At 43.9% G+C, this 22,756-nt stretch overlaps 1 protein-coding gene across 7 annotated transcripts in view; it reads left to right on the top strand.

Annotated features, from left to right (window-relative positions):
* Positions 1 to 22,756, top strand: part of pacsin1b (protein kinase C and casein kinase substrate in neurons 1b) — a 406,522-nt gene that overhangs the window by 265,958 nt on the left and 117,808 nt on the right. For all 7 annotated transcript variants that reach the window (XM_070858872.1, XM_070858877.1, XM_070858874.1 and 4 more), the window contains one exon: positions 6,443 to 6,565. In XM_070858872.1, the coding sequence (XP_070714973.1) occupies positions 6,506 to 6,565 (60 nt within the window). In that variant the 5' untranslated portion in view covers positions 6,443 to 6,505. The remainder of the gene's footprint in view (positions 1 to 6,442; positions 6,566 to 22,756) is intronic.

Here is a 22,756-nt window from a genome sequence, read left to right on the forward strand (position 1 = left end):
CTCCACTCGAGCCTCCTCCCGTCTTTGCTCATCTAAATCTATCTGCATATCGCTCTATTCCCTTCTCCCTCATATGCTTGTCTAGCCTCCCCCTTAAATGCATCTATGGTATTTGCTTCAACCACTCCCTGTGGTAACGTGTTCCACATTCTCACCACTCTTTGGATAAAGAATTTTCTTCTGAATTCCATATTGGATTTCTTGGTGGCCATGATGGCCTCTAGTTATGCTCTTTCCCAAAAGTGGAAACATTCTTTCTGTATCCACTCTATCAAAACCTTTCATAATTTTAAAGACCTCTATAAGGTCACCCTTCAGCCTTTTTTCAAGAGAAAAGAGACCCAGCCTGATCATCCTTTCCTGATGTTTATACCCTCGCATTTCTGGTATCATCCTTGTAAATCTTCTTTGCGCCCCCTCCAGTGCCATTATATCCTTTTTATAATATGGCGACCAGAACTGTACGCAGTACTCTGTGTGGTCTAACCAAGGTTCAATACAGGCTTAGCATAACTTTCCTACTTTTCAATTCTATACCTCTAGATATAAACCCTAGTGCTTTGTTTGCTTTTTTTTATGGCCTTGTTAACCTGTGTTGCAACTTTTAATGATTTGTGTATTTGTACTCCGATATCCCTTTGTTCCTCTACCCCACCTAGACTCGCACCTTCCAAGTAACAAATAACCTCCCTATTCTTCCTATCAAAATGTAATACCTCACATTTATATGTGTTGAACTTCATTTGCCAATTATATGCCCATTCTGCAAGTTTATTATTGTCCTCCTGTAATTTGTTGCAGTCCATCATCATCATCACAGGCAGTCCCTCGAAGCGAGGATGACTTGCTTCCATGCCAAAAAGGGATGAGTTCACAGATGTTTCAATAAAGGACCTAATATTCCAGGTCCCGAACTACATGTTGAAGGGTAGAAGATGCCTGTGCGTGGATTTTTTTTAACACGTGATGGCCGTTGCACATCAACCACCACACTGGCTTGACAGCTAGGTCTTGGTCCAGTGGCAAGGATTAACCAAGACGACTGGAGACCAGCTCTGTTGCATGGACCTGGTATGCACACACATTGCAGTGGGGCTGGCCCGTGCTGTCCCTGGGCCCTCTCTTCTGGGCCCCGAACTCATGCCTCTCCTGGACCCCGATCACATCGCTCCACAAACACTCGCCGCTTCTGTGCCCCAACCTCGCCACTCCTGCTGGATCTGCCCATGCTCCAATCAGCGACCTGGACCTTGATGACGTCCAATCCAGTCGCCCTCTTCACAACCGTCGCTCTCCAGCATGTTGCAGCCCTCCTCAGTATTGACTATTGCCCCCAATTTGATGTCAACCGGAAATTTAGAAATTATGTTTTTGATTCCAAAGTCTAAATCGTTAATATAAATTGTGAACAACAGTGGTCTCATCACTGATCCTTGTGGAACACCACTACCCCACCTTCTCCCATTGTGTATAGCTACCTTTTACCCATACTCTCTGCTTTCTGTTTTGAAGCTAGCTATCCATTCTGCTACTTGTCCCCTGATGCTCATTCTCTGACCTTATTCATCAGGATATTATGGGGTACCTTATCGAAGGCCTTTTGAAAATCTAGATAAATTTCTTCGACTGTGTTACCATTGTCTGTTCTCTCTGTTGCTTCTTTAAGCTTTGTAAAGGGTAATGGTCAACGCATGTTTTTGTGACTGGAAGACTGTTTCCAGTGGGGTTCCGCAGGGCTCAGTACGAGGTCACTTGCTTTTTGTGGTATACAATCAGTGATTTAGACTTCAATGTAGGGGGCATGATTAAGAAGTTTGCAGATGGTACAAAAATTGGCCGTGTGCTTAATCGTGAGGAAGATATCAATGAACTGGTCAGGTGGGCAGAAAAGTGGCAAATGGAATTCAATCCAGACAAGTGTGAGGTAATGCATTTGTAGAATACAAGAGCAGGGAGGTTATGCTAGAACTTTTTAAAACACGAGTTAGGCCACAGCTAGAGTACTGCGTAAAGTTCTGGTCACCACATTACAGGTCCTGCCCCGCTGTCAATCATTTCAAATTTAACAGCTGACCCGCCAGCGATCCTGTCCTCAGTGCGCTGACAAAATTCCGGCCAGAGTGTGTGAATAGCTACATGGGTGGGGTGGACTTGTGGAAAGGGAGGCACAACTGCTGCATTGAAAGATTTAAAAATCAATCATAGAATCAAATAAATTTATAGCAAAGAAGGAGGCCATTTGGTCCATCAGGTCAGTGCAGGCTGAAAAAGGGCTATCCAATCTAATCCCATCTTCCAACTCTTAGTCCGTAGCCATGCAGGTTATGACACTTCTCTACAATCAATTGATGTTGCACAGGGCATCAGCACCCGGCCACATTGCTGCCCAAGATGCCAGGATGGCCCCACCATGGCCAGAGTTACCTCACTTGATGCTGTACACCCTGGCTGCCACATGATGCACCTGGTTGGCACCACTCCACACCAACACCATAAAGTATCCCTACAGTGCCCAAGCCATTCTTTTCACACTCATCGCCATTGTGGTGGGGGGAGTGGGGGGGGGGGGGAACCGTTATGTCTCACCATTCACTGCGACTCACTAAGCTACTTCTAATCTGTCCAAGAATGCAAAGTGTTGAAAATGAAGGTTTCAGTGTTTGACAGCACATTAACAGAAACTTTACATGTACATTGGCTAAAACATCCAAGTGCCTACCCTTGTGTGGTTAGTTGGTATGATTGGACTAGGGTAAGTGTGAGGGGTGGCTAGTGAAATGTGGAAGTGATGATATAGATAAAGATGGAGGGATAGAGGTGCAAGGTAAGTTGGTGTGAGTAAGGATGTGTAGGAGTAGGGTAGGGAAGGCAGAGTGATGAGGATGTGATGAGTGGCACAGCAGGATGAGGTTGAGCGTGGCTTTGCAGTAACGTTTCGTGATCATCTGAGATGATTGAAAGGTTTGCGCCACTGCAGCCAGGTCCTCCTGACTACATCCCTGCTTGTGCCCTCCTGTGCAATGTGCAAACCGGTTGAGTTAATCTCCTGGGGCGGTCTCTTCTGCCCATTGGAAGGGACGAGGATCTCCCTGCATGTTGTGACTCCCTCCATAAGCATATGGAGGGAGCCATGAGAGAGCCTGGGTGCAGCCCTGCACCTCTGTGCAATGATTGTCTGTGTTTGCAGCACCTCAATGCTGCAGCACACTGACAACACAACTGTCAAATTAATTTGCACATGGTCCCTTTAAGGAAACCAGCTGATGAAGCATCATCAAATGATGTCATCAGACCCGCTTCCTTCAATTCGCCTGGGAGAAAAGTCCAATCAATAGAAAATCATTTCTACAGAGTGGGCTGGAGCCAGCAGTGAGGTCGGGACCCACCATCTACCACCCTGTGGTAGGCAAAACCGCAGCCTCTGTATCTCATATATGTGAGTGGGGCAGGAGCTGGCAGGTCTAGTGCCTCCTTCAGAAATGAACTTCCAGTTGGGAGATTATGGAGTGGAATGAAGATGGTTGTGGATATGTCCACACCAATGTCTTACAAAAAAAAAAGCCTGGTGACAGGAAAGGGCTGTTGAGGTCTAAATGTTTGTTGGGTTGGGGGGAGGAGTGCAGGGAAGAGAGCAAGATGAAGAAAGAGAGAAACAAAGGTGAGAATATTTGTGTAACTTTAAAATAAAATGCTCTGCTAACTTTCAATATGTATCCCATCAATTAAAAGACAGGGAGTTCTGATATCTGCACCAACTGAGATACATGTACTGGTCTTTCAGCTATTTGAGGGATCTTGTCCTGCACAATAATGTCGTTGTGATTGCCAACAGAATAATCACTACACTTCAAAACAATTTACTGAATATGAAGATGTTTGCGAATTGTAAAAAGGCTATATACAAAATCCTTAAATATCTGTCCTTCATCGAGCATAGTGAATTTGGAAACATAACAACATAAGAAATAGGAGCATGAGAAGGCCCTACAGCCCCTCGAGCTTGCTCCGCCATTCAAGAAGATCATGACTGAACTTCTATATCAACTCCACTTTCCCACCGTATCTCCATATCCCTTGATTCCCTTAGTGCACAAAAATCTGTCAATGTCAGTATTGACTACACTCGGCAACTGAACATCCACAGCCCTCTGAGGTAGAGAATTCCAAAGACCTACAACCCTTTGGATGAAGAAATTTCTCCTCACCTCAGTCCTAAATAGTCGACCTCTTATCCTGAGAAAATGACCCCAAGTTCTGGACTCTCCAGCCAAGAGAAACAACCTCTCAGCATCTACCCTGTCAAGCCCTCTAAGAATGTTATACAATTCAATGAGATTGCATCTCATTCTTCTAAACTCCAGTGAATATAGGCCCATTCTATTCAATCTCTCCTGATAGGACTTCTCATCCCAGGAATCAATGCAGTGAACCTTCATTGCACCCCCTCCTAAGGCAAGTATATCCTTCCTTAGGTAAGCAGACCAAAACTGTGCACCATACTCCAGGTGTGGTCTCACCAAAGACCTATATAATTGTAGCAAGCTGTCCTTTCTCTTGTACTCCAGTCCCCTTGCAATAAAGGCTAACATACTATTTGCCCTCCTAATTGCTTGCTGTACCTGCATGTTAACATTCTGTGATTCATGCACAAGGACCCCCAAATCCCTCTGCATACCAACATTTACTCGTTTCTCACCTTTTTTAAAAAAAAAATTCTGCTTTTCCATTCTTCCTACCAAAATGGATAATTTCACATTTCCCCACTTTATACTCCATCTGCCACCTTCTTTAATTGGTCTATATCCTCACTGAGTCCTCCCCACAGCTTACTTTCCCACCTAGCTTTGTATCATCAGCAAACTTGGATACATTGATATAGATTATAAATAGCTGAGGCCCAAGCACTGATCTTTGCAGCACTCCTCTTGTTACACCTTGCTATCCTTAAAATGACCGGTTTATTCCTATTCTTTTGGAATTTTCTGTAAATTAACCAATCCTTAATCCATGCTAATATATTACACCCATTCCCATGAGTCCTAATCTTGTGTACAAACTTGTGTGACACCTTATTGAATGCCTTCTGAAAATCCAAATGTACCACATCCACTGGTTCCCCCTTATCTACCCTTCTAGTTACACCCTCAAAAAACTCTAATAGATTTGTCAAACACTCTTTCCCTTTCATAAAACCATGTTGACTCTGCCAAATCAAATTGTGATTTTCCAATGTTACCATGACCTTAATAGATTCTAGCATTTTCCCTACTACTGATGTCAGGCTAACAGTTCCCTGTTTTCTCTCTCCCTCCTTTCTTGAACAGTGGGATTTCATTTTTTACCTTCTAATCCACAGGGACCATTCTAGAATCTAGGGAATTCTGGAAGATTACAATCAATGCATTCACTATCTCTGCAGTCACCTCTTGTTAAACGCTAGGGTGTAGGCCGTCAGGTCTGGGGACTATGATTTGTCAGCTTTTAGTCTCATTAATTTCTCCAGTACTTCTTCTTTACTAATAATTACTTTAAGTTCCTCACTCTCATTGGACCCTTGATTACCCACAATTTCCAGTATGTTCTTTGAGACTTCTACTGTGAAATTTGAGGATTTAGAAATCTGGACAAACCTATAGGTCACTATCCAGTTCTATAATAAGCATTATGTTTGGTTGACATAACCTGTTGGGAATTTGGTGCTCATTTTAGCCTTGGACTGCTGTCTTTGTTTTAATTAATTTATACAAATTGTATCCAGTTGTATAAAATTGGCATTGTATTATCATCTTTTAAAAATGTTGAATTTTTAATTAGAAATCTAGATTGTGTCGAGATCTAATGCAGTAGAAACCATGTAGCAATACAAAACATTGCACATTTTACCAGTCTTGAGGCTCACAAGCTGGCTCTGCCATACTATGATTTGAAGAAAAAATAAATCCCTTCAGCTGTTTATGTAGCAGTTATGTCACTGGAATCCCTGCGGCTACATTATTTACACTAAACTGCCCCGATTGCTGCTGCCCTGAACCTGTATAGTTAAAATTCTTGTGCTACTGAATTGCAAACTGTGTGCAGACTGTCACATGTCCTCTGAGGGATGTAGCTCAACTAATGCCCAGGCAGAGATTAATCCTCGGCACTAATTCACTGCCTCTATCGCACAAATTCATCGGGATAGGCCAAGTGGGAATTATGGTTCAGCCATTAACAAAACTGTCGAGGGTATTTCTGTGAAATGAGGTTTGTTTGTTTTAAAAAAAAACATTTTTCAGTTTGGCATTTATTTTCTATTCCGGTCCACTTCTGTTGATGCAGTGTTCTTGAGTATGTATAGTGGCTGCAAGAGTTGAGGGTATTGAGCTGTGAAGGTTCGCAGTGACCTTTTAGTTGAATGCATGAAGCTTTCTGTAATGCTTGGGCCATTTTCTTCTCTCTGCAGTGCATGAAGATTTGAAGCTCAGTAACGGTGCAGATAATTCAAGGTCTTGCTGTTGTGTAGAAGATGTCAGGCTCGTACGACGAATCCAGTGGATTAGAGGAAACGACTGACAGTTTCTGGGAGGTACTGAAACTTTCTTGCTATACTTTGGAATATGAGCATATCGCAGGATAATTATTTAAGCTATATCTGATTTTTTTAAAGTAAATTTTGCAGTAGTTTCCTTGCAACAAAGTTTGATAAAGGGTTAATAGGTTTTGATGCTTTAATACAGACGGTCGAGTGCTGCTAAGGGTAGTATCATTCATCAGAATTGTGGTGTGTTAGAGCTGTATGTTTGCACTGTAGAAAATTTGCTGCAGCTTTACTGAAATAATTCATGAAACCACATATGATGTTGCACTGTTATTTCAGTATTAACTCTGTTCAATAGCAAGTCAGAAACCACTAGCCACTGTAGCTATTTTTGACATTGTATTTAGCTGTATGTGTATGCCTGAGCATAATATGTATTCACTTAAAGGCACTTCAAACTGAAAGTACGTTTCTGGTGGCTAAGATTGTATATTAAATGAATCTCCTTAAAAAAAAAAATGATTGAAAAGAATTACTTTGCTAAATACTTGAGTGCAGTAGAATTCAGCAGAACTTTCTTTTTTAAACATAAATCCTTTAGAAGGATGAGTAAACTATTTGGAATGTGATGCCTCCAAGGTGCTGACCTTTGCTGAGGTGTTACTCCACGGTTTGCAGCACTCCAGAGACTCACCCAAGAGGCTATTCTTTATGTGAACTTGGAGACTGAGTGTCAGCAAGCTATTTAACCTGGATTGAGACAATCTCAGCTGAGCCAGATCCTCTCTGTCCTTGCTCTATTTACCAAGTGAGCGTCACTGGATAACCATCAGAGGGAAGGGAGAACCCTGCTTGTGTATGTTTTTGATCCCCTCTCCTCTTCTGGTCAAGCCGAGGCCTATTTTAACACCCCTAATGACATGCTTGCTGAGTGTAGATTAGGCATTAAACCAAAGCCCTTCTTGGTCTGCATCAAGAAGTACCATACTGGACCAACAGAAGAGGTAGCTGCTTGCTTGTGGTTGGTGTGCATGATTATTAGCCAATGGTGCTTTCTATTCCTTCACATTTCCCAGATCTCCAGATGCCATAGACGATTCCAAGACAGCCTGTCTCTGTTTGCAGCTCTCCACCAGTGCTGTTCTCAAACTTTCTAAAGGGTTGGCTTGGAGTGACCCCACTCTCCCCTCCCCTTCACACATGTAGTTAGATCTTCCTTTCCTCCCAGTGAGAAATCACAGTCTGTGCTTTGTGTGCTACTACTCGAATTGTTTGAGAGGAAGGGGTTGTATTCCTCACAAGAATGTGTCTTTCTTTTTCACTCAGCTTAGCTACAGGCTTTCAGCCTTCCTATACCTCTCTCCAGATGTTTTAACTTGTTCAAATAAACATAACTGTAGGAGGGACTGGGTGGAGCAACAGATTTTGGTCAAAAATACAGGAGGATAGAAGCATTACGGACTTGGGAGCCAAGACTGGTTTCAGTCACATTGAAACGGACCAAACCTTTATAAGGAGTAATACAATCAATCTGGCCTCTAATATTAGTTATTATGATGAGGAAAATTGAAAGCAATTTTGTAAGTCATAAAATAAATGATTTGTCATTTTGTCATCTCTGTACCTGTAATTGAAGTAATCAGGAGTCAACTTAAAAACAAATTAATAAACCATTCCCATCACCGACCAGTATTAGAAGTACCGAGGATTCTCATGTTTAATATTGTGGAGTTAAAGTGGATTATCAATATAAATGGGAGATATTTTGGTCTCTAGCCCTCTCTAAATAGATCAATACAACTATAGATGATTTGGACAATGTTACAAAATGAAATGCTGCGGTGATATCAAAAGATTTAATCTTAATACAATTTCAATAAATGATCCTTCAGTACCAAACTGTTAAAATACAGTGAGAATTGTTAATGTACAGAGTATGACTGGGAGTCAGAGGACCCCATGGTGTTGGGCAGGGTGGTGCAAGGAAGAGAAAAAGAAAATACCACCAAAGAAACTGTCTAAGTTAGCAGTGTGATGTAATTCAAATGTGAACTTCATTGTATACTATGTACTGCAAATAGTAGTTGCCCCATGGTGAGAACCTATTTTTTTGTTTCTGTTTACCGGTTTGTGAATTCCAGCTGCTAAACCCTGAGTATTGGCCAAAGACTGTGAGGTGGAGGCACTTGAGGAATCCTATAGGCCCAATTTTCCCCAAATCCTTTTTCCGGAGCACTAACGCAAGATGCGCTGACTTTGTGCGCTCAAAACAGCGGCAAAAAACTGACTGCGTATTCTGGCAGCTTTTCTGTGTGTCCCGGCTCCTGGCGCAATGTTTCTGTTTGAGTGAGGGTTGGAGCTACAGCCCTGCGCCGAAAACAGTGCCGGCAGCAGTGCGTTTGCGCAGTGGAGTCTGCGCGCATGCGCAGTAACTCCTTGCCCTCCTAACACATCCTGATGTTCGCCGCCCGGGGGAGCAGGAGCTGGAAGAGCCTGGGGGAGCAGGAGCTGGAGGAGCCCAGAGGAACAGGAGCAGGAGCTGGAGAAGCCCGGGAAGGCGTGGCTCGAGTCCAATATTTGCACCTTTCAAATAGTTCCATTGACATGTCCTGGAGGGCTCTTCTGCCGAGCCTCCCACCCCTAGCCCTGGCCGACGGAGGACTTTTTATTTTTTAGTAATTTATTTTTTGTTTCTTATTGATGGTTTTTATGCTTCTTTAATGTTGTTGTGAAGGTGTTTAGTGCTTTGCAAAATCCTCTCACTTCCCTTCCCCCCCCCCCCCCCCCCCCATATCTTTGGCTACCTGTGCTGATTTCTAAACTCACTGCAAGGTTTTTCTGAGCAGACACAAGTGGCCACATACGCTGGCCTAAGTTAGTTTGGAGTAACTTTTAGCTGGCTAAACTTGCTTAAATGGCCAAAACAGGCGTAAGTGGCTGGTAACGCCCTCTTTTAGGAAAAAAAACCTAAACTTTAAAAAAAAAACTAACTCATTTACACTGAAGCAAATTAAATGGTGAGAATTGCGATTTTTAAGTTACTCCAAAAAAAATCTAGTTGCTCCAAAAAACAATGGAGCAACTCCTGGGGAAACTTGGGCCCAGTATATTAAATGGGGTTGTGCAAAGGTCTATTTAAAAACCCTAGATGTGGCATCATTCTTGTGCAAGTGGTATTTTCACAAAAGTGCTTGTTTGGATTGTACTGTTCTACTAGGTGAGCTAACTATCAGCTTCAATCCAACTTCTTCTGCAACAATATACATTTTATCCAAGAGTGAAACCTACTGGATATTTAATTGTTAAGTCTAAATCCTATGTAGAGCTAGAAAAGTAAATAAAATGTGTAATTCTTCACTGCCCAATCAAGGACAAATAGCAAATCCAAATGATATTTTATTCCAAAGACATTTTGCCTTTCATAAGTTACATGGCTATGTAGCTTTTTTGATTCTATGTTTGAATGTTTCTCTTTTTTATGAAAAGTTTCTGTCATTTATTCTCCCAGCTGGGAGGAGGGGCACATTGCCTCCTCCCGGCCCTCTGCCAGTGACCACCTTAAAATGACTACTTGGACTTCTGTAGCAAATAGTGTAACATCCTAACAGACAAAGCGACAATTCCTTCTTTTTTCCATTTTCTATAAAATCCAGGGTCCTTAACTAAGTTAAAGCACATGGGATTGGGGGTAGTGTGCTGACATGGATTGAGAACTGGTTGTCAGACAGGAAGCAAAGAGTAGGAGTAAATGGGGACTTTTCAGAATGGCAGGCAGTGACTAGTGGGGTACTGCAAGGTTCTGTGCTGGGGCCCCAGCTGTTTACACTGTACATTAATGATTTAGACGAGGGGATTAAATGTAGTATCTCCAAATTTGCAGATGACACTAAGTTGGGTGGCAGTGTGAGCTGCGAGGAGGATGCTATGAGGCTGCAGAGCGACTTGGATAGGTTAGGTGAGTGGGCAAATGCATGGCCGATCAAGTATAATGTGGATAAATGTGAGGTTATCCACTTTGGTGGTAAAAACAGAGAGACAGACTATTATCTGAATGGTGACAGATTAGGAAAAGGGGAGGTGCAAAGAGACCTGGGTGTCATGGTACATCAGTCATTGAAGGTTGGCATGCAGGTGCAGCAGGCGGTTAAGAAAGCAAATGGCATGTTGGCCTTCATAGCAAGGGGATTTGAGTACAGGGGCAGGGAGGTGTTGCTACAATTGTACAGGGCCTTGGTGAGGCCACACCTGGAGTATTGTGTACAGTTTTGGTCTCCTAACCTGAGGAAGGACATTCTTGCTATTGAGGGAGTGCAGCGAAGGTTCACCAGACTGATTCCCGGGATGGCGGGACTGACCTAACAAGAAAGACTGGATCAACTGGGCTTGTATTCACTGGAGTTCAGAAGAATGAGAGGGGACCTCATAGAAACATTTAAAATTCTGACGGGGGTAGACAGGTTAGATGCAGGAAGAATGTTCCCAATGTTGGGGAAGTCCAGAACCAGGGGACACAGTCTAAGGATAAGGGGGAAGCCATTTAGGACCGAGATGAGGAGGAATTTCTTCACCCAGAGAGTGGTGAACCTGTGGAATTCTCTACCACAGAAAGTTGTTGAGGCCAATTCACTAAATATATTCAAAAAGGAGTTAGATGAAGTCCTTACTACTAGGGGAATCAAGGGGTATGGTGAGAAAGCAGGAATGGGGTACTGAAGTTGCATGTTCAGCCATGAACTCATTGAATGGCGGTGCAGGCTAGAAGGGCCGAATGGCCTACTCCTGCACCTATTTTCTATGTTTCTATGTTATGTAACAGGTATCCATTTGTGAAATTACGATTATAAGAGAAGTTTTTCTAAATCTGCTGTACCCTTATTGCATGCAATCGAAGGGTGCAATAAGGGTACAGCAGTTATCATGGGCGACTTTAATTTACATATAGATTGGGCTAACCAAACTGGTAGCAATACGGTGGAGGAGGATTTCCTAGAGTGTATTAGGGATGGTTTTCTAGACCAATATGTCGAGGAACCAACTAGATGGCTGGCCATCCTAGACTGCGTGATGTGTAATAAGAAAGGACTAATTAGCAATCTGGTTGTGTGAGGCCCCTTGGGGAAGAGTGACTCTAATATGGTAGCATTTTCTATTAAGATAGAGAGTGACACAGTTAATTCAGAGACTAGGGTCCTGAACTTAAGGAAAGGTAACTTCGATGGTATGAGGTGTGAATTGGCTAGAATAGACTGGCAAATGATACTTAAAGGGTTGACGGTGGATAGGCAATGGCAGACATTTAAAGATCACATGGATGAACTTCAACAATCGTACATCCCTGTCTGGAGTAAAAATAAAACCGGGAAGGTGGCTCAACCGTGGCTAACAAGGGAAATTAAGGATAGTGTTAAATCCAAGGAAGAGGCATATAAATTGGCCAGAAAAAGCAGTAAACCTGAGGACTGGGAGAAATTTAGAATTCAGCAGAGGAGGACAAAGGGTTTAATTAGGAGGGGGAAAATAGAGTATGAGGAAGCTTGCTGGGAACATAAAAACTGACTGCAAAAGCTTCTATAGATATGTGAAGAGAAAGAGATTAGTGAAGACAAATGTAGGTCCCTTGCAGTCAGAATCAGGTGAATTTATAATGGGGAACAAAGAAATGGCAGACCAATTGAACAAATAATTTGATTCTGTCTTCACGAAGGAAGACATAAATAACCTTCCGGAAATACTAGGGGACAGAGGATCTGGGGAGAAGGAGGAACTGAAGGAAACCCTTATTAGTCAGGAAATTGTGTGAGGGAAATTGATGGAATTGAAGGCCCATAAATCCCCAGGGCCTGATCGTCTGCATCCCAGAGTACTTAAGGAATAGTGAATGCATTGGTGATCATTTTCCAGCAGTCTATTGACTCTGGATCAGTTCCTATGGACTGGAGGGTAGATAATGTAACACCACTTTTTAAGAAAGGAGGGAGAGAGAAAACGGGGAATTATAGACCTGTTAGCCTGACATCAGTGATGGGGAAAATGTTGGAATCAATTATTAAAGATGAAATAACAGCGCATTTGGAAAGCAGTGACAGGATCAGTCCAAGTCAGCATGGATTTATGAAAGGGAAGTCACGTTTGACAAATCTTCCAAAATTTTTTGAGGATGTAACTAGTAGAGTGGACAGGGGAGAACCAGTGGATGTGGTATATTTGGACTTTCTAAAGGCTTTTGACAAGGTCCCACACGAGATTGGTGTGCAAAATTAAAGCACATGGTATTGGGGGTAATGATTGACGTGGATAGAGAACTGGTTGGCAGACAGGAAGCAGAGAGTCGGGATAAACGGGTCTTTTTCAGAATGGCAGGCAGTGACTAGTGGGGTACCACAGGGTTCAGTGCTGGGAACCCAGTTATTTACAATATACATCAATGATTTAGATGAAGGAATTGAGTGTAATATCTCCAAGTTTGCAGATGACACTAAACTGGGTGGCGATGTGAGCTGCGAGGAGGATGCCAAGAGGCTGCAGGGTGACTTGGACAGGTTATGTGAGTGGGCAAATGCATGGCAGATGCAGTTAAATGTGAGGTTATCCACTTTGATGGCAAAAACACGAAGGCAGAATATTATCTGAATGGCAGCAGATTAGGTAAAGGGGAGGTGCAACGAGACCTGGGTGTCATGGTACATCAGTCGTTGAAAGTTGGCATGCAGGTACAGCAGGTGGTGAAAAAGGCAAATGGCATGTTGACCTTCATAGTGAGAGGATTTGAGTATAGGAGCCTTGGTGAGGCCTCACCTGGGATATTGTGTTCAGTTTTGGTCTCCTAATCTGAGGAAGGACGTTCTTGCTATTGAGGGAGTGCAGCAAAGGTTCATCCGACTGATTGCTGGGATGGCAGGACTGACATATGAGGAGAGACTGGATCGACTGGGCCTGTATTCACTGGAGTTTAGAAGAATGAGAGGGGATCTCATAGAAACATATAAAATACTGAGGGGACTGGAGAGGTTAGATGCAGGAAGAATGTTCCTGATGTTGGGGAAGTCCAGAACCAGGGGACACAGTCTAAAGATAAGGGGCAAGCCATTTAGGAATGAGATGAGGAGAAACTTCTTCAGTCAGAGAGTTGTTAACCTATGGAATTCTCTGCCACAGAGAGTTGTTGCTGCCAGTTCGTTAGATATATTCAAGAGGAAGTTAGATATGGCCCTTATGGCTAAAGGGATCAAGGGTATGGAGAGAAAGCAGGAAAGAAGTACTGAAGTGAATGATCAGACATAATCTTCTTGAATGGTGGTGCAGGCTCGAAGGGCCGCATGGCCTACTCCTGCACCTATTTTCTATGTTTCTAAATGCAGAATGCATTATTAGCTGATGTGGCACTTGATAAAGAACAGCCTATATTTAGAATATCCTACTGGAGTGAAGGACTCTTATTGTTCCTCCATGTTGCAGGATTCACTGACGTCACGTTTGCAATTTGAGACAGAAAAGGGTCACCTGAAAACCTCCATAGAAAAATATTACAACAATTTAAAATGCAAGATTCCAAATGCATATTTTTCAAAAACAAGCCAGCCCTTCTGATTCTAATACCCTGTATATCTTTTGCAGAATAGTTGCATTTAACTTTTTTCCTTTTATTATTTTTGGAAGGATTTAAGAAGTTCACATCTCTTTAAACTATGATGCTCTATTTTCCCAGCATGCTGTACACCTAATATTGTGTATAGTTTTACCTTCCCTAATTAAAAGCTGCTGTTTCGTCATTTATATTAAATGGAGAATTAATGTTAGCTTCCAAAGGGTCCTGATTGAGAGAGAGAAGCATAATATTTATACTCAGTTTTGAGTAGTTTTGGGCAGGTAGAGAGTGAGAGTTGAGAGTGGTTTGGGAGATAGCGAGTGATAAAAAAAAATCTTTCAGTGTGAAGTGGTGGTACAGTCTGCACTTGATAATGATTTTTTATACTTTCCATGTTTATATTAACATCAATGAAAGTTGCAAAAATAAAATTTTAATCCCAAGGTTTCTAGGTTTAGCATCAAACCTAGTGCACGATTAACAGTGCATTGACATGTCATCGGCATGAACTGTTGACATTCTAGGTAAACATTTTCTTCAGGTAAGACATTTTTTGAGAATGGTAATCATCATTTGTGTGCTACGAGAGGACAGATTATATAAACTTGGCTTATATTCCCTTGTTTAGAAGGTTGAGGCGTCATCTGACAGGTGTTTTAAAATGATAGAAGGATTCGATAGAGTAAATACAGGGAAGCTATTTCCTCTAGTTGGGGAATGCAGAACAGGGAGGCATAATCTTAAAATTAGAGCTGGGACATTTAGGAATGAAATCTGGAAGCACTTGTTCACACTAAAGGTAGTGGAATTCTGGAAATCTTCTCCCAAAAGGCTGTGGTTGTGGGTCAGTTGACATTTTCAAGAACGAGATTGACAGATTAGGTAAGGGTATCAAGGGATATGGATCCAAGGCAGGTCAATGGAGTTGATGTACAGGTCAGTCATGATCTAATAGAATGGCAGAACAGGTGCCATGCAAAATTTCTAAGCTACTGGCATTTAAAACACAAAATAGTTGCTATTTGAGTTTTACTGGATGTAGCAGATCGAACTTCACCAATTGATACAAATCGGGTATTTCTGTGGCATGAGTAGCTTTAATGTGGCAATTGCACTGTCTGGAGGCGCTCCTGCGGATGACTTCTTTGGAACTGGTCAGAAAATTAAGTTCCATTTATTCTGGTTAGCAAAGAAAAAAGATGCCTTTGAGCATCTCTATACTACAGTATGAATCTAGTATTGAGACTTTTTTTTACTTAATTTGTGGGTGTGCCTTTTATAAATAGGAAATGGCAAGGAGTCATGAAAGAAACTGTTGAATTGGATCCTCAGAGGTCAGTACTTAGGCCATGGTAGTTTTTTCCCCCAAATAAATGAATTTAGGAACCAATTCTAAGCTTGTTAAATGTGCCAAAGGCTCTAAAACAAGATTTCAATCACAAAGGGGGTGGTTAACTATATTTTTCCAGTAGGATTTGTAAAGTTCTTACTCCACAATATGAAACCACACGAGGCACATTCTGGGGACAAGGTCACTCTAAGACCTTAACTCTTTATTCACAGGACTCCAAAGACGATGACTCTGCGTGGGACCTCTCTTTTTATACCTGTGTGATCAGGCAAGGATTGTCTCCCACAAGTTCACCCCTTGTGGTCAAAGTGTGCATCTAGGTTGAGTGTACACAGTAATACAGTGGTGTTACATTGTGGTTACATACTAGGGGGGTCAAGGGGTATGGTGAGAAAGCAGGAATGGGGTACTGAAGTTGCATGTTCAGCCATGAACTCATTGAATGGCGGTGCAGGCTAGAAGGGCCGAATGGCCTACTCCACCTATTTTCTATGTTTCTATGACATCACCTCCCCCCCAAAGTCTTATTGGGATCATAGGTTTAGTCTTTCAGGTGGTCTACGTGGAGCGCCGCAGTTGGGGCTCTGGTTGTTGGACACTGACGTGAGTGTCTATCACCTGTGGTGATTCTGGCCTGTCCGGGCTAACTGCAGAGACTGTGCATTCTTCTGATTGCTCTTGTTGCTCGTTCACTGGTGGTGTTATGAACTCCATCTCATGGTCTTCTTCAGGTCCCTCCATGTCGGTGCTGAACCTTTTTTTAACTTGGTCCAGATGCTTAAGGCATATCTGACCATTGTTGAGTTTTACCACGATGACCCTATTCGCCTCTTTGTCAATTACAGTGCCCTCAAGCCATTTGGGCCCCATGGCGTGATTGAGGACGAATACAGGATCATTTATTTCGATACATCTCCCCCTCGAATTATGGTCATGGTACTCGTTTTGTGACTTGCGCTTGCCCTCAACTATGTCGGTCAGGACTGGGTGAATGAGGGACAACCGAGTTTTGAGTGTCCGTTTCATTAGTAGCTCTGCGGGCGGGACCCCCGTGAGCGAGTGCGGTCGGGATTTATAGGCCAGCAGGTGATGCGATAGGCGGCATTGTAGGGAGGGTCCTTGAATCCTGAGCATACCTTGCCTAATGGTCCCTCCTGGCCATTGGAGGCCGGCTTGAACGGCGCAGTCCTGACATGGTTGATACCATTGCCCGACATAAACTCTCGGAATCCGTAGCGTGTGAAACATGGGCCATTATCACTAACCAGGATGTCCGGCAAGCCATAGGTTGCAAAGATCGCATGTAGGCTTTCCACGGTGGTGGATGACGTGCATGAATTCAGAATGATGCACTCTATCTATTTCGAGTACGCATCTACCACAATAAGGAACATCTTACCCATGAACGGGCCCGCGTAGTCAACATGAATGCCTAACCATGGCCTGGTGGGCCAGGGCCACGGGTTGAGCGGGGCCTCCCTGGGGGCATTACCCAGCTGGGCACACGTCGTGCACTTGCGAACACAGTGTTCCAGGTCTGAATCAATTCCAGGCCACCAAACGATGTGGAGTTCCTTGATGAATGCCTCCCTGCCCTTCTGGGGCATAACTACCCGGCTGCCCCATAGTTGGCAGTCGGCTTGGATGGAGAGTTCATCCATCCATCTGTGGAACGGTCTGACCTCCTCAGGGCATGCTCCGTGTGCGGGTGCCCTATCCCCAATCAGGACACATTTCTTAATCAGGGATAGGAGGGGATCTCTGTTTGTCCAGATTTTGATCTGGCGGGCTGTGATTGGGGAGCCTGTGCTGTCAAAGGCATCGACAGCCATGACCATCTCGGCACTTTGCTCCGCTGCCCCCTCAGTGTTAGCCAGTGGAAGCCTGCTGAGCGCGTCAGCGCAATTTTCAGTGCCGGGCCAGTAGTCATAAGCAGCCAGCGTGAGAGCCCATCGCTGTATGCGAGCTGATGCGTTGGCATTGACAACATGGTCTGACAACAGGGATGTTAATGGCTTGTGGTCCGTCTCTAATTCAAACGTCCTACCAAAGAGGTACTGATGCATTTTTTTTGCACCATAAACACATGCAAGTGCTTCATTCTCGACCTTCCCATATCCCCGTTCTGCTTGAGAGAGCGACCTGGAGGCATAAGCCACAGGTTGTAGTTGACCCTCAGCATTGCCCTGCTGCAACACGCACCCAACCCCATAGGACGATGCATCACATGTCAGAACCAATTTTTTTTACAAGGGTCGTACAACTTGTTTGAACAAAGTAGGTTTCGCGCCCGATCAAAAGCCTGTTCCTGACAATCCCCCCAAAATCAATCACAACCCTTACACAGGAGCACGTGTCGCAGCTCCAACAATGTGCTCAAGTTCGGCAGAAAGTTCCCGAAATAGTTCAACAGTCCCAGGAATGAACGCAACTCCATGTGTTGCAGGGCCTGGGTGCTTGTCGAATCGCCTCTGTTTTGGATTCGGTGGGCCGAATCCCATCTGCAGCAACCCTCCTGCCCAGAAACTCAACCTCAGGAGCTAAGAACACACATCACAGGCCTACCTGGTCCAGTCAGCATAGCACCTCCTCCATGTTGTGGAGGTATTCCTCGGTGTCTCGACCCGTGATGAGGATGTCGTCCTGGAATATAATCATTCCAGGAATGGATTTAAGCAGGCTTTCCATGTTTCGTTGAAAAATCGCGGCCGCTGTTCGAATGCCAAACGGGCACCTGTTATAAACGAACAGTCCCTTGTGCGTGGTGATGGTGGTCAGTAGTTTAGATTCATCGGCCAGTTCTTGGGTCATACAGGCTGAAGTGAAGTCCAACTTGGTGAACAGCTTGCCGCCTGCCAGCGTGGCGAAGAGGTCCTCTGCTCTCGGGAGCGGGTATTGATCTTGTAGGGACACCCGATTGATGGTGGCCTTGTAGTCGCCACAGATCCTGACAGGGCTATCCGCTTTTAGGACGGGAATGATGGGGCTCGCCCAGTCGCTGAATTCAACAGGCGAGATGATGCCCTCTCTCAACAGCCGGTCCAATTCACTCTCGATCTTTTCCCACATCACATACGGCACCGCTCTGGCTTTGTGGTGCACTGGCCTGGCATCCGGGGTGATGTGTATAGCTACTTTGGTGCCTTTGAAAGTCCCGACGCCAGGTTGGAATAGTGAATCGAATTGTTGTACAACTTGTGAGCACGAATTTCGCTCCACAGATGACATTGCGTGAACATCCCCCTATTTCTAGTTCATCTCGGCTAACCAGCTCCTCCCCAACAGTGCGGGACCATTGCCCAGGACAATCCAGAGCGGCAGCCGATTCACTAACCCATTGTGTGTGACAGCCAACATTGCATTGCCTAGCACCGGAATGATTTCTTTAGTGTAAGTCCGTAATTGTGTTTCAATATGTGCTAATTTGGGTCTACTGGCTTTAAGCGGCCATAGCTTCTCAAATTGCTGAACGCCCATGAGTGACTGGCTGGCCCCAGTATCCAGCTCCATGCGTACAGGGATACCGTTTAATAAAACCCTCATCATCATTGGTGGCGTTTTGGTGTATGAACTGTGAGTATTCGCCACATGGACCCGCTGAACCTCAGTGTCCATCGATTTGCCCCAAAAGCCACCCTGCCTCAAAGAACCCTCTTCTGTTCCATCCGCCTCATATATTAATCTGGTTGCAGACTTCCTGCACATTCGAGCTAAGTGGCCACTGAGATTGTAGTTCCTACAGACAAACTGTTGAAATCTACGAGATCTAACTGAGTGTTTTCCCCCACACCCTCCAGCATGAGTTAAAGTTTCCATTGTTGGGAACAAAGGGACTATGGCCAGGCATTCCGCGCTGACTGACCCTTTGACTGCTCTTAAGTATCCTATTGGTGGATGTCAGTGGCCCTATCCCAGGCCGCATTGTCCACATGGCGTGAATGTCCGTTCAGCCTGCCATTGTCTCTGTTGAAGTCCTACTCTGGGGTCTATTGCTGTCTGGGGAGTGTCGGACTGCTCTTGCCTGCCTGCGGGGCTCTGAGTCGCATTGATGATGTTGACTCCCTGATCCATCGCCGCGTTAGAAGCAGAATTGCACATGTATATTATTTTCATCTCTTCCTCCCCCGCCATGAAAGTTTGAGCCATCAACGCTGCCGCTTCCAAGGTCAAATCCTTGGTCTCAATTAATTTGCGGAAAATTCCCGCATGACCGATGCCCTCGATAAAGAAGTCCCTTAGCATCTCCCCCCTGCAGGCGTCTGAACTTACAAAGGCTGGCCAAACGCCGGAGGTCCGCTACGAAGTCCGGTATGCTCTGTCCTTCATGACGTCGGTGGGTGTAGAATCTGTGTCAGGCCATATGTATGCGACTCGCCGGTTTGAGATGCTCCCCGATCAATTTGCTAAGTTCTTCAAAGGTTTTGTCCGCCGGCTTTTTGGGTGCTAGTAAGTCCTTCATGAGCGCGTAAGTCTTTGGTCCGCAGCTGGTCAAAAGATGAGCCCTTCGCTTGTCGGCCGCTGCATCCCCCAGCCATTCTTTCGTAACGAAGCTTTGCTGAAGCCTCTCGACAAAATCGTCCCAGTCTTCCCCAACACAGTACCGTTTCTCTGTGCTACCGGTGGCCATTTTCGTAGGTCGTGAATTCCCGTTTCTTGTCGCCAATGTAAAGTCCTTACTCTACAGTATGAAACCACACGAGACACATTCTGGGGACAAGGTCACTTTGTGACCTTAACTCTTTATTCACAGGACTCCAAAGACGGGAACGGGAATTCACGACCCAAGAGAATGGCCACCGGTAGCACAGAGGAACGGTACTATGTTGGGGAAGACTGGGATGATTTTCTCCCTTTTTATACCTGTGTGATCAGGTAAGGAGTGTCTCCCACAAGTTCACCCCTTGTGGTCAAAGTGTGCATCTAGGTTGAGTGTTTACAGTAATACAGTGAGTGGTGTTACATTGAGGTTACATACATGACAGAATTTAGATCAGATAAACAATTAGGTTGACAAATGAAATTTAATACTGACCGATGTAAAGCAGTTATATTGGGACAAACATGGGTACGCAAAGAAAACACAATGAGCATCGGGAGACTTGAAAGGCAGTTGGAGCATGCATTTACTGGAGGGGATGCAGAAGAGCTGGGTCATTTATGCATTGGAAATGGTGCAGAGAAGGCCAATAACAATAATATCAAGTGTAAAGGAATGTGTTACAAGGAAAATTTGGAGGGGTTTTGGCTCTACAGTCTGGAATAAGGTTACTGGAGTGGGGAGTCCTCACTGAGATGTATAAAGCATTAAATGGTGTAGAGTAAGTGACCCCAGAACATTACTTCAAGGCGAGTCAAGTCAAGAGGATCTAAATTGGTGGAAAGTAAATTTTAAAACTAATTTCAATATTTGCAATGTTTCCAAGCTTTGGTAGTGGAGTCCAGATATTACTGTAACAAACGTTTCACTTCTGTGCCATTTCAAATGTAATGGCATACACATGTAAGACATCTCTGATGAAGTGGAAAAAAGTTGATGTCTGGGTGGAAGAACAACTTGATGGAATTGGTGAATAAGACAAAAAAAAAAACAACAAAAACAGGCAGTTATATAGTGCCTTTAACGTAGTTAAAAACGTCAAAGGCACTTCACAGAAGCGTAATCCGACAATTTTACACCGAGTCACGTAGAGGTATTAGGATAGGTGACCAAAAGCTTGGTCAGAGAGGTAGGTTTTAAGGAGGAACTTAAAGGAGAGAGGCGGAGCAGTTTAGAGAGGGAATTCCAGAGCTTAGGGACCAGGCAGCTGAAGGCAAGGACGCCAATGGTGGAGTGATGAAAATCAGGGATGTGCAAGAGGTCAGAATTGGAGGAGTGCAGAGTTCCCGCAGGAGAAATAGTTTTCAGAAAATTTGGGAGGGAATTATAGAAGCCAGGGACTATCAGTGCAGCCTTCAATGGTGGAGCAAAGAAGATGGGTATAAGGAAAAGACCAGTATCAAAACCAGTGTCAAAGAGAAGCAGAGAGTCCGAGCAGGGACATGGGGTGAGACCATGCAGGCATTGAAGATGAAGTCGAAGACTTTGAACTTGATATCGAGTGGCACTGGGAGTTGCTGGAGCTTGGCGAGAACAAGAGTGAAAGAAGTGCAGGACTTTCCGTGGGTAAGGAGAAGAGTGAGCAGCATTCTGAATGAGGTGTAATTTATGAAGCATGTTAGCATGAGGCCAGATGGCACCATTAGAGAAGTTGAATGTTAAAGTGATGAAGGCATGGGTTAGAATCTCGGTGGCACCAGGAGAGAGGTAGTGTCTCTAAGCGGAGAGGAGATCATTAAAAATACAGTTGGATACTAGGTTGAAGTGCTGGGTAGGGGGAAAATGCAATGAATTGACTGGCCCTTTCTTGACTTTTTTTCTTATCTGATGACTTGGTTTTACCACATTAAGGATAGGATAGTCCAATGAACTGGCACAATGAAACTTGGTTTTGCCACTTTAAGGATAAGATAGTCCAGTGGTCAAGCACACTGAAACTTTGGTTGCAGCTTAGACTGATGAGATTGAAGTTGTCATTCCCTAGTAAAGATAATAGGTGCAATGAGTTTAGGTAATCTGTACTTAATTCCTTGTGAGTGCAGCCTCATTGTAAACTGGTCACATTTGACACGTATTAATCTTAATGAGAGAAGCCATAAGGATGACTAATTTGGGAAATTGAAAAAAATTCACACTAATACATCAGGGGGCGCTTCTTCCAGATTGCAGCTAAGGCATGTTGGTATCGTAGATGGAAGTAGATCTGGTGTTGCTAAACCTAACCTGGAGTATGCAATGCTGATGCTGGACAAAAGGCATTCTATTTCCCAGTCCTGACAGCCCTCTCTTTGAGCATAGCAATTCATAATTTTAAAAAAACTTTGCATCACCATTATGTCCAATGAAGGTGACGACCTGTACAATTTGCCTCTTCTAAGGTTTTGTTTTATGCGTAGCCTTGACTAGAATGCTGTATCAAATTGCGTAGAATGTCTTTCTATAACAGACTCAGCATTTCTAAATATTGCAATCGTTCATGGTCCTTCAGGCCCATTCTTTGTTTGGGCTGTGTGCCCTTGGTAATGCGGATGTCATTACTTCATCAATTTTTAAATGAGGGAAAAATCTGACGTGTTGTACAATGAATACATTTACTCTTTGTATGCGGGCTTGTTGCCAGGTAATTGATTCAAAATGTGTAAATATTTCTTCATATTTAAGCCAGGGATACATTGCTTCTTATGATCTGTAACATTTTTAAAGGTC

The sequence above is a fragment of the Pristiophorus japonicus genome, chromosome 17 (assembly GCF_044704955.1).
Source record: "Pristiophorus japonicus isolate sPriJap1 chromosome 17, sPriJap1.hap1, whole genome shotgun sequence".
Lineage (NCBI taxonomy): Eukaryota > Metazoa > Chordata > Chondrichthyes > Pristiophoridae > Pristiophorus > Pristiophorus japonicus.